An 11,984-nucleotide genomic window follows, 5' to 3' on the forward strand; every position below is an offset into this window, starting at 1 on the left:
AAAAAAAAAGGCAGATGCTCAACTGGTGAGCCACTCAGGTGCCCTGTGATCTATATCTTGATTGTAGTGATGACTGCACAGATGTATAACTTGAACAGAACTCCTCAAAATAATAGATTTGCATTTCATTGTATGTTGATGGCACCTCAAACATAGAAAAACTGAAAGGTGGAAGTAGGGCTGCCTGAGAACATTGGAACTTGAGGAGTGACATGGCAGTGAGTTCCCTGGATTGCCCCTTGCCTGCCACATATGTCTCATGAGGTGCTGGAGTTTCCTGCAATCCAGAAACTCCAACAAAGTAAAATTGCAAGAAAAACTTGCTCCCCCAGGCCCAAGGCTGGGAAAAGGGTGGCCTAACAGAATAGGATACCTTTTTTAAAAAAATATTTATTTATTTGAGAGAGTATGAGAATGGGGAGGGGAGGGAGAAGCAGACTCCCCCACTGAACGGAAAGCCTGACATGGAACTTGATCCCAAGACCCCGGATCATGACCTGAGTTGAAGACGAATACTTAACAGACTGAGTCACCTAGCGCCCCAATATGGCACCTTTTGGACAACACTCATCTTCCTCTTTGCAATTTCAGCAGGGTGGGTGAGGAGCTGACCTTCATTCCCTGCATCGCGACCTCCCTCCTAAGAGAAGAGAGAAGAGAGGAGAGTTCCCTAAAATCAGAAAGGAAATGATAACACAAGGAGGATGGGACTCCAGGCCAGAAGACAGGACAGTGGAGTGAGAAAAAGTTGTAGTAAATAGAATAGAATCACAATCTCCTCTGGAGATTTTAAGATCTCGCTTTACAGGGATGCCTGGTTGGCTCAGCGGTTGAGCGACCACCTTCAGCTCAGGGCATGATCCCGGGTCCTGGGCATCAAGTCCCACGTTGAGCTCCCCGTGGGAGGCCTGCTTCTCCCTCTGCCTATGTCTTTGCCTCTCTCTCTGTCTCTCATGAATAAATATCTTTAAAAAAAGATCCTGTTTTATAGTTAAAGCAAAAGCTCTAACATCATCTGATGTGGGTTCCGTGTACATAATGGAAATAGTTAAGCTATTTCTTTTTTTAAAGGAGTAGAATAAAGGGACGTAAATGGAAAAAAAGTTTCTCTACTTCACTCCATGGGTTTAAGTGCTGATGCCAGTAAACTGTGATAGGTACACATGTATATTGCATTGAAAAACTATAAAATAAACAGTAAAACTATGAAATAAAATTTTAAAACTGATACAAAGTTATACAGAGAGATATACTAAAACCACAATAAATAAATAAAATTCCTAAATTCCTCAAACATGCTCAAGTATCCTACAGGAAGATAAGAAAAGACAAAGAGGAATGAAAAACAAAATGAACAAGCAGAAAACAATATGGTAGACTAAGCTCTAACATATCAATAATTACTTCAAATATAAATGGCTTAAGAATGATAATCAAAAGAAAATAAGTTTATTTTAAAAACATCACCCAACTCTGTGCTGTCTACAAGAACATCATTTCAAATTTTACATTAGATTTATTCATTTTAAGCATAATTTTATGCTTCTTATAAAAATATATTTCCAAATAAACTCCAAAATAAAATTACTTAATTTTATAATGAACATAAACATGAGTGAACCTAGAAGCAAATGAGCCTGGAATTGTAAAGGATCGTTCAGTGACATCTGGGTGACTCAGTGGTTGAGTGTCTGCCTTTGGCTCAGGTTGTGATCCCTGGGTCCTGGGATCGAGTCCCACCTTGGACTCCCACATGGGGAGCCTGCTTCTCCCTCTGCCTATGTCTCTGTTTCTCTCTGTGTCTCTCATGAATGAATAAATAAAATCTTAAAAAAAGGATCCTTCAGGCCACTGAAACTTAATGGTTCCATCAAGGAAAACTTAATTTAATAATGTTTCTGACCAAAAATTTATTTCCAGGTGGTTCTAGGACACTTAAAATAACAGGAGCCTCATCACTTCTCAAGGCTGTCCATTTCTTATGTTGGCCAAGAACAGTTTCAGCCGATTGGCCTAAATTCTAAACCACGGAATAGTAAAGCAGTACTTTAATCCCTTTTGAATATGGCAGATCTTCAAATATTTTTTCAAAAGATTTTATTTTTAAGTAATCTCTACACCCAACGTGGGACTCCAACTTACAACTCCTGAGATCAAGAGTCGCCTGCTCTATCGACTGAGCCAGCCAGGTGCCCTGACCTTCAAGTATTTAAAAGAGCTGTCACATCTCCTTTATAAGTCTTTGTTCTCTAAACTATGAACATTTCTTTCAATAATTCATCACAAGACATGGATCTAGTTCTTTTATCACCCACACTGGCTTCCTCTGGAGACATGGCAGAGTGATGCTCTTCTTAAAATCATAAAATAAATCCAAAAAGATTTAAAAGAATTGAAAGCATACAGAGTTTGATTTCTGATCACAATGGGATCAAACTAGAATTTAATAACAAAAAATTAACCAGAAGATATCCAAACACGTGGAAAATAAACAGCACAATTCTAATGAATTCCACAAAATTTCTATGTAGTAATCAGGAGCATGTGGAAACTGATATTAAAAACAAAGCATCAAAAAACCCACAAAGTATCGTTTATAGTTGCTTCAAAGAAATGGAATATGGGATGCCTGAGTGGCTCAGTTTGTTAAGCATCTGCCTTTGGCTCAGGTCATGATCCCAGGGTCCTGGGATGGAGCCCCACGTGGGCTCCCTGCTCAGTGGGGAGCCTGCTTCTCCCTCTGCCCCTTCCCCACAATACTCGTTTGCACACGCTCTCTCTCTCTCTCAAACGGATAAGTAAAGTCTTAAAAAAAAAGAAAAGGAATACTTAGGAACCCATTTATTAAACACATATCAGATCAAACACAGAAAACTACAAATTTGATGAAAGGAATAAAAAAATTAAATAAATAAATAAATAGACACACTGTGTTCATGGATTGGAAGACTAAAAACAGAAATTGTGTCAATTCTCCCAGAAAGTGGTCGTTGAGCTTAACACTATTTCTAGCATAGGTTTTCTAAACCAATAGACAAATATATATGGAGAAACACAAGCCCTAGAATTGCTAAAGAAATTTTGAAAAAGAAAAAGGAAGTGGGGGAAATCACTCTACCTGATTATTAACACAAACTAAAGAGCTACCACAATCCGGACAGTATAGTAGAAAGGAAAGGATAGACACATAGAGCAATGCACCAGAATTGGATGCAATCCACAGAGATGTGCTCAACTGATTTTTGACAAGATATGAAAGAAATTCACTGAAGGAAGGATAGCCTTCCCTACAATTTGTGCTCTAGCAATTTGACTGTCTTGTCAAAAAATGGAACCTGGACCTACACCTTCAAACCTGACACAAAAATTAACTCAAAACGGACCACAGATTTAAATGGGAAATAAAAGTTTGAAATTTTAAAAAGAGGGGCACCTGCGCGACTCAGCGGTTGAGCATCTGCCTTTGGCTCAGGTTGGATCCCTGGGTCCTGGGATTGAGTCCCACATCAGGCTCCCTGCAGGGAACCTGTTTATTCCTATGCCTGTCTCTACCTCTCTCTATGTGTCTCTCATGAATAAACAAATAAAATCTTTTTTAAAATTTTTAAAAAGAAAACACAGAAGAAAATCTATGGGACCTAAGGCCTGGTAAAAAAGAGTTTTTACATCTGATCCCAAACCACAATGCATAAATCATTTGAAACTCATCAAAATTTAAATATTTAGCTCCGAGAAAGCAGAATGAAAAGACAACCTGAAGACTGGGAGGAAAATATTTGCAAACCATGTGTTTGACAAAGGGCTCATATGTAGAATATATAAAGAACTCACAAAACTTAAAAAACAAACAGCTCAATTAGAAAATGACAAAAGATTTCTCACTGAAGAGGATATACAGATAGAAAATAAGTACATAAAAAGATTTTCAACATCATTAGCCATTAGGGAAATACAAATTAAAACTACAATGAAAGGGTGCCTCGGTGACTTAGTCTGTTAAGTGTTTGCCTTCGGCTCAGGCCATGGTCTCAGAGTCCTGGGATTGAGCCCCACATCAGGCTCCCTGCTCAGCAGAGAGTCTACTTCTCCCTCTCCCTCTCTGCCTCTGCCCCCAACTTATGCTCGCTCTCCCTTTAAATAAATAAATAACATCTTTAAAAAACTACAATGAAATATCACTCCATCACAATGGCAAAAATAAAAATACAATGATAACACCTGGTGCTGATGAAGATGCAGAAAAACTGGATATATTCATAAATTGCTGATGGGAATGTAAAACATTATAGCCACTCTGGAAAAAAAGTTTGGCAGAGTCACAAAACTAAACGTGCCCTACAACCCAGAAATTTAATTTTGGAGAATTTATCCAGATAAAAAATTTTGTTCGCATCAAAACCTCTAAACAAATACTCATGGTAGCTTTATTCCTAATAGCAAAAACTGGAAACAACCTTGATGTCCTTCATGGGCGAATGGCACACAAACTATGATGCCATCATACCAAAGAATACTACTTGGCAATAAAAAGAAATGAACTAGGGATCCCTGGGTGGCACAGCGGTTTGGCGCCTGCCTTTGGCCCAGGGCGCGATCCTGGAGACCCGGGATCGAATCCCATATCGGGCTCCCAGTGCATGGAGCCTGCTTCTCCCTCTGCCTGTGTCTCTGCCTCTCTCTCTCTCTCTCTCTCTCTCTCTCTCTGTGACTATCATAAAATAAAAAAATAAAATTTAAAAAAAAAATAAAAAAAAAGAAATGAACTATAGGGGCACCTGTGTGCCTCAGTCATTTGAGCACTGGACTCTTGGTTTTAGCTCAGGTCATGATCTCGTGGGTCATGAGATCATGCTCCAAGAGGGGCTCTGCACTCAGCTGGAAGTCTGCCTGAGATTCTCTCCCTCTGCCCCTCCCTCTGTACACGCACCCATGTTCTCTGTCTCAAATAAATAAATAAATCCTTAAACTATAACTTTTTATTAAAAAAAGAAATGAACCATATGTTATATATATATGCTATATTTCCACTGTGGCGGTGGATGCATGGACCTACATATCTGATAAAGTTGCATAGAGCGAAACATACACATGCACACATGTGCACACATGCACAAGTAAATTGGGGAAAATTTGAACAAGAGAGATAGATGCATCAATATCCTGATTTTGATACTGTACCACAGGTTTGAAAGATATGTGAAACTAGGTTAAAAGTACATGGGATCTCTGTACTTTTTCTTACAACTGCATGTAAATCTATGATTATCTAAAAAAAAACCCTAAAAGTTCAGTTGCAGTTCTATATACCAACAATGAACATGTGAAAACCAAAATAAAACACCTACAATCACTTATACTCACTCCAAATAAAATGAAATAGATATAACTCTAGCAAAATATGTATAAGTGGCTGAGTGAGTTCGAAGAGGTAACACTAAGGAGTTCTTTTGTACTGATAGAATATGTTTGTATCTTGATTTTTAGTGGTGATTACAGGAATCCTGACATGAAATGAAATGGCTACAGTGATACACACACACACACACACACACACAAATTAATGCAGGTAAGGAAATGGGGAAAGCTGAATTAAGCCTGTAGTCTACTTAACAAATAATGTACCAATGTCAAGTTCCTGGTTTTGATACATTGCATCTGTAGAAAATGTAACCATTGAGGAAGCTGGGTAAATGTGCAAGGTTTTTTTGTACTATTTTTGCAACTTCCTGTGAGTATTTAATTATTTCAAAATAAAATGTTAAAAATAAATGAGATGAGGCCAAGGAGGGGTTTCAGAAATGATTAGAGGAAATAAGCTATGCAAAAGAATGAGGCTGGATCCAGTCTGGAACAAAGGACTGAGATTTGTCCTTTGTGGACAAAGCCTGTATGTGGCTTAAGCCTGTATTTCTGTGGCTCTTTCTTTTTCAAGTGATTAATTTTTTCATGGCATTACACAAATATATATATATATATGCAAATGGACATACATATACATACAGAGAGTAAAAAGTACATCTTCCTTCCTACTGCCTTAACCAGAGGTAAACAATGTTGAGTAATTTGATATATCTGCCCTGATATTTTTTCTGCATTCACACCCATGTATGGTTATGCTGTGGTTAAAGTCATGATGCTACAGAATAACATAGTGGTTATGAAATTCTCTGTTTTGGGGCAGCTGGGTGGCTCAGTTGGTTATCTGGGCAACTCTTGATTTTGGCTCAGATCATGATCTTAAGGTTCTGGAATCAGCCCCTTGTGGGACTCCACGCTTGCTTCTCCCTCTCCCTCTGCCCCTCCCCCTGCTTGTGCTCTCTGGCTCTCTCTGTGTCAGATAAATAAATACAATCTTTTTAAAAGATTTTTTATTTTAAAATAAAAGGCTGATTTATTTATTTGAGAGAGAAAGAGGCTCCCCGCAGAGCAGGGAACCCAAGGCAGGGCTCAATCCCAGAACCCTGGGACCATGACCTGAATGGAAGGCAGGCAAGTGACTGAGCCACCTAGGTACTCATAAATAAATGAATCTTTAAAAAATGAAATCTTTTTTTCCACGACCATGTAAGTATGACAATTGCTCAGTGTACATAACTGTGCTGAGTTCCTCTGTTACAAAGATGCCACACATGTTCAAGTGTGATGATGATTAGGCATTTTGAGAGAGCGTAAATACTCAGACTAGCCTTCCTTGTGAAAACTGGGATGAGGTCTAGGTGAATCTACTCGCAGACAGCTTTTAAAAAGTCATGAATCAATGAAGCTCGATCATTTCAATAGTTTTGAAAAAGTGGTCGGGTTTGCGTCGGATTTGGTTTAGAATAAAGGTAAGATGAAACCACGAAAGGACTTTTAAGCCCACCAGCAAGGAAAACAGCCATGAACAAGGGCAAATGAAAACCTGAGAAGACCTTGTGCGGTATCCAGGGCAAACATACGCTTAAGAGGAGTACTTAGAAATAACTATGGAGGGAAAGGTAAAGGCAACGCGGGTAACGGGGCAATTCACCAATAGAGAAATACGCATGACCAGCAAATATACCAAGAAGAAAAAAATGCGCCTGTAGGTTTGGTGAACCTCTACAGTGCTGAGTTAGCAGAGAAATGCGAATTAAAGGTACAATAGATTGCCTGGCCGGGTTTTCTGTGTAGACAGTGCGGAAGGGGGATAAAGTAAACAGGAGGAGCCTTCCCAGTGGGCTTTCCGCACGTTATCAGTATAGCTTTCTAGACCCTCTGGCCCTCCGGCGCGCTCAAGGACACGCCCCAGAAGCGATCCTTGGGGAACGCCACCTTCCAATCCCTTCCCGCCCTCGGGCTCCGCCCTTGGGAGCCCAGGAGAAGGCGGGGCTTGCTGGCGGGGCGGTCCCGTGGACCGTCGCTCCGTGGCGCCCTGAGGGGGCGTGGCCAAGCCAGGGGCGGGGTTACGCTGGCGGAGGCTGCCCTGGCAGCCGGCGAGGGGCGGAGTCCTCCGTGGGCGGAGCTCCCCATAGGCTGCTGGAGAGGGGCGGTGGCGGAGGCGGAGGCGGAGGCGACAGCAGCCCAGGCTGCGTTCCCGGCCAGGCCAGGGAAGGGGTGACCCAAGGAGGGCCGGGGCGCTTCAAGCCTCGCGTCCACTGGGTCGGCGGGCCCGCGCCGGCCCGGGCCCATGGCGGCGTCGGCGGCTCTGTCGGCGGCAGCGGCCGCGGCGGCCCTGTCGGGCCTGGCGGTGAGGCTGTCGCGCTCGGCGGCGGCCCGCGGCTCGTATGGCGCCTTCTGCAAGGGGCTCACGCGCACTCTGATCACCTTCTTCGACCTGGCCTGGCGGCTGCGCATGAACTTCCCTTACTTCTACGTGGTGGCCTCGGTGATGCTCAACGTCCGCCTGCAGGTGCGGATCGAGTGAGCGCGCGCCGCCGCAGCCCCGGCCAGAGGGTCCCGCGGGCCGGGCCGCCGCGGGCAGGGGCGCAGGCATGGACGACGGCCGCCGGGACGCGGCGCGGGCAGGGGGCGGGGCGGCCCGGGCCCCGGGGCCCTAGACCCCCGCAGGAGGACGCCGGCCACCCGGCCGTGGGCCCGCCCTGCCCGGCCCTGGCCCGCGACCCCCCGCCCGCAGCATGGCCGGTGACCGATTGCACAGAAACTCAACAAACGGGCCCCTTCTGTCGAGCTCGAAAGAAAGAAAAAAAAAAACGATTTAAGTGCCGCCGACCTGTTGCCTCACGTTGGCCAGAGGCGGGGAAGCAGCAAGGAAAAATTCTGCAGCAGGGACTTGACTGGCCTCAGTCTTCAAGGTAGGAGGCCCGAGGCTGGACCCTATGGGCTGGCGGCGGCGCTTGCCATGACATCTTGGTGGCAGGGGGAACTGTGGACGGGACGCCAGGAAGCTAGCCCCGGAGCTGCCCAGGCAGGGGGCCGCAGGCACCCCAAACTCCCTGGTCCTCCTCATTCCCAGACGAGGGTGAGGGGCAGCGGCGGCCTAGGCATCTGGGAGGTCAGCCCATCCCCGCCCCGCTTTCCCCAGAGGCCCTGGCGTTGCCACCTGAACGCCAGTGAATGGAGGGGAATGAGCTGGGGGAGGCCCCAGGGAAGGCTGTAGAAGGAAAAGATGCTGCCACCCTTTGCCCCCTTGGGGGACCAGACAGGAAAGCTGGTTGTGCTCTTGGCCAGAGCGCTGGTCAGGCCTCTTCTCATCCCTCAGGCCCCTGGGGTCTGGGCAGCTGACGCCCAGCGCTTGGCAGAATTGCATCTGCCCGGTGTTGGTGTCCAGGGGACTGCTCTGGGCCTGCTTCTGCTGTGCCTGCTGCTCCCCTCCCCCCAGGGGCATCCTCTGGCGCTGGGCATTTGGACATTTGGAGACCTAGAGTGGAAAGGTCGCCCCGCCCTATCCCTGCCCCCACAGTCTCTCTCTTGCGCCATCACAGCCACCCCCCCCCCAGCCTCTACCTCTGCCCTCCCGATGCTACTGAGTGCCGCCTCCAGCAGCCTCTGTGCACCCAGAGCATCCGGGGAAATGGGGATCTCCTTGAGGAGAAGGCAGGCAGTTCTCAGGCTCGCGAGGCAAAAGCAGGTGGAGGAGGGGCTTGGGAGGAGACAGCACTTGGGGAAACCGTCACCACTCTTCGTGGGGAGGCCACACTGTGAAATCTCCATCTCTTTCTGTCTTTCAGGAGCCCCTTCTCTGGCCTTGTCAAGAGACTCCAATCCCTGCCCACGGGGTGCCCCTGGCCCCACAGCCGCCTGGGAAGCAGCTGGGCAAAAGGCCTGGGCCAGGAGGAGAGAAAGGACCTTTCAGGCAGAGGCACTGAGGGGTGGGGTACCCAGTGGTCCAGTTGTTGCATGGGGAAGGACTCGACCCTGTCATCTCAGCACTAGATCTCCTAGCAACACTTTGAAGGAGTTCTGTTCTCCCCGCCTGATGATTGGAAAAACTAGTTCTGGGACAGGGAGAGATTGTCCTTGTCATACGGATAAGAAGTGGTGGAGCTGAATCTGATCTGCCCCCAGACTTTGAGAAAACCTGGCATGGTAGGGGGTGGATGTGGGAGGGAACTCAGGGCCCCTCTGAGGGACCTAAGGGGGGAGAGAGAGAGGTCCAGGGTAGGGAATGTGGGGGATTGGCTTTTCTTGGAGTGCTATGGGAGGTCACAGGGGAGACAGCGAGAGCTGAGGTGGACTCAGGAGAGTCCTAGAACCCCTTGCAGAGCTGAAGTCTACCCACATGGCCTGGCCTCCCCAGCACCCCACCCCAGGCTTGACCAAGGGCTCCTCAGCAGTTGAGTGGCAGGAGCCTCTTAGTTTGGGGGGCAGGGTGGGGGTGGGTGGTGGCATGGCTCCTGGGGACATGACGGAACCAGGAGGGTGAAGGGATAAACCTAGGATGAGGCTGGGACCCGTGTGTGACTCCGTCTCTCTGTCCCCAGGCTCAGGCCCCCAAGCCCAGGATCACTCCGAGAACCTTCTCTGGATGGGCTTGGATTGGTCCCGGAGGACCCAGGTGTACTGCTACCTGGTGCACCAGGATGGCCAGGCATGGCCCCAAGGGGAGCCAGGAAAGACCCCTGTCCCACAGCTGCTCTGCCACTGGTTGCTCTCGGCCCCCACGCTCTGAATTCCTGGACCTGAAAACCAAAGCAATCTGGTCAGCCCCAGGGACAGAGTGGCCCAGTGTCACACCTCCTGCTCTCCTCCCTCAGCTGCCAAGCTGGAAGCCTGATCCTGACTGAAGAGCTCTGCCTGCCTCACCCCGGGGACTGAGGCCAGACAAAGCCACCATGTGTCCCCTGCAGCTCCCCACAGGGTGTGATGGCTTCCTTCCTTGTGCCTAGTGTCCTGAGGTCCCTGATCCGGGTGGCGCCTCCCATACCCCAACCCTTTCCACCGAGGTCCAGTTCGGGAAGCATGCCAGCCTGCTGACTCCATCTACAGATGTCTGGGGACAGCCTTCAACAGCCACCTGGGGCTGTCTGAGAGGAGAGGACGAGGGGCCTCCTTAGGGCTGATCCACTGATGTGCCCCTTTCAAGACCCCCGTCTCACCCTCGAGTGACCTGCTCCCCAGCTGCAGCCTTGTGGCTCAGGTGGAGCTGCCTGGGGCCTGTGACATCTCTTACTCGCGGAGAGGGGTGGGGGGAGCCTCAGGGCCCCTGGCCCGCGGCCCCTCCCCTGCAGGAAGGTCCATCCTGTGCCACCCCCTCCCCCAAGGTACAGGGTGTCCCAGAGCAGCCCCCAAGGGTCAGGGGAGGGGATGCACGTCTTTCGCCCGTGTTCCTGCCACTGCTTTTCTGACCGGTTTGGCCTTGAGTACTTGGCACGCTTCTTCCCCACCCCTTCCCTCTCCCGCACTGGGCCCTGGCTGCCTGACAGGCTCTCCATGCACTTTATTTATTTGCAGTCTGTGTTCCAGGCGGCAGAGCTTCTACAGCATCAGAGCCACGGGCTGAATATGATGACTGTCACTTTCCCGCGTGTGATTAACTGCTGGTCAGCGCCGTCTGCTCAGAGGAATGGGCTCGTTTCTGCTGTCAAATCCTGTCACTCTTAAGTTAAAAAGAAAACCCTCCCTAAGTTCAATAAAATGAAATACAAGAGGAGGCCATCCTTCTGGTGTGGCGCAGTAGCCTTCGAGGAGGGGGCCAGCAGTGACATCACGCTGCAGGGCTGCGGGGTGGGGGTGGCGGTAGGGGTGGAGGCCTGCTCCAGAGGTGTGGGGAGATGGGCTGGCCTGGGCCACTGCTCCTTGAGGAGAAGGCAGCAGTGGGGCCTGGCCCAAGGAGTGGGAATTTGTCCTACTCACAACCTTTATCTGAATGACCAAGCACCTCTGTCTTTTCTCCATTTTCGAGCTGGGCTTCAGAAAGCACTTAACGCCGTGGAGGCTTGAGGGTGGGCTGGGGAAGGTGGGGTGAAATGGGCTCTCTGCACCTCTTTTTGGGGCCCCCAAAAGCCACAGCAGGTGGCGAGGACCCCTTGCCTCCCTGCTAGTCCGGTGGGTGCCCAGATTTGGAAAAGGTAAAGTATGGGGACTGGGAGCCTGCTGCCCTTCCCCCCAGCTTAGACCCCACCTGTCCCTTCAGAGCCCCAGCCAGGTGACTCCTCAGAGAGGCCTGGCCATGGGCTCGGCGGGCTGCAGAGCTGAGGGTGGATATGCAGGCAGAAGCCTGGTGGAGGGGGCCTGGGGAGCACAGTGGCCCAGGTAGAAGAAGGAAGGCTCTTGGTCCCCAGGGGGGAGGAAGCAGGGTCATGGTCACACGGAGGAGCACAGCCTGGGGCAAGGGCCTTGGGTATGTTCCCCTTGCTGGGAATTTCTGGGGGTCCAAGCGATTGGACAGGAGAGAGACCCTCCTGACATCTGCCACCACAGGAGAGATGGACCTCAGTCACTGCCAGTGCCCGGAACCCGCCCTTCACTCATCCTGTGGAAGGAGGTGCCCCAGAGGCTGGAGGGGGGGACACACCCAGCAGGGAATGGCTGCTGGGCCTCTGGGTCTGGATAACACCAGTCGG

At 48.9% G+C, this 11,984-nt stretch overlaps 1 protein-coding gene across 1 annotated transcript; it reads left to right on the forward strand.

The window, feature by feature from the left end:
• The first annotated feature begins 7,524 nt into the window (after nt 1-7,524).
• Nucleotides 7,525-11,076, forward strand: LOC129518201 (small integral membrane protein 10-like protein 2A). Its single transcript, XM_055338226.1, has 3 exons — nt 7,525-8,273; nt 9,150-9,507; nt 9,903-11,076. The coding sequence occupies exon 1, from the start codon at nt 7,649-7,651 to the stop codon at nt 7,883-7,885; it is 237 nt and encodes a 78-aa protein (XP_055194201.1). The 5' UTR covers nt 7,525-7,648; the 3' UTR covers nt 7,886-8,273; nt 9,150-9,507; nt 9,903-11,076.
• Nucleotides 11,077-11,984: the final 908 nt, after the last annotated feature.

The sequence above is a fragment of the Nyctereutes procyonoides genome, unplaced genomic scaffold (genome assembly GCF_905146905.1).
Source record: "Nyctereutes procyonoides isolate TBG_1078 unplaced genomic scaffold, NYPRO_anot_genome, whole genome shotgun sequence".
Lineage (NCBI taxonomy): Eukaryota > Metazoa > Chordata > Mammalia > Carnivora > Canidae > Nyctereutes > Nyctereutes procyonoides.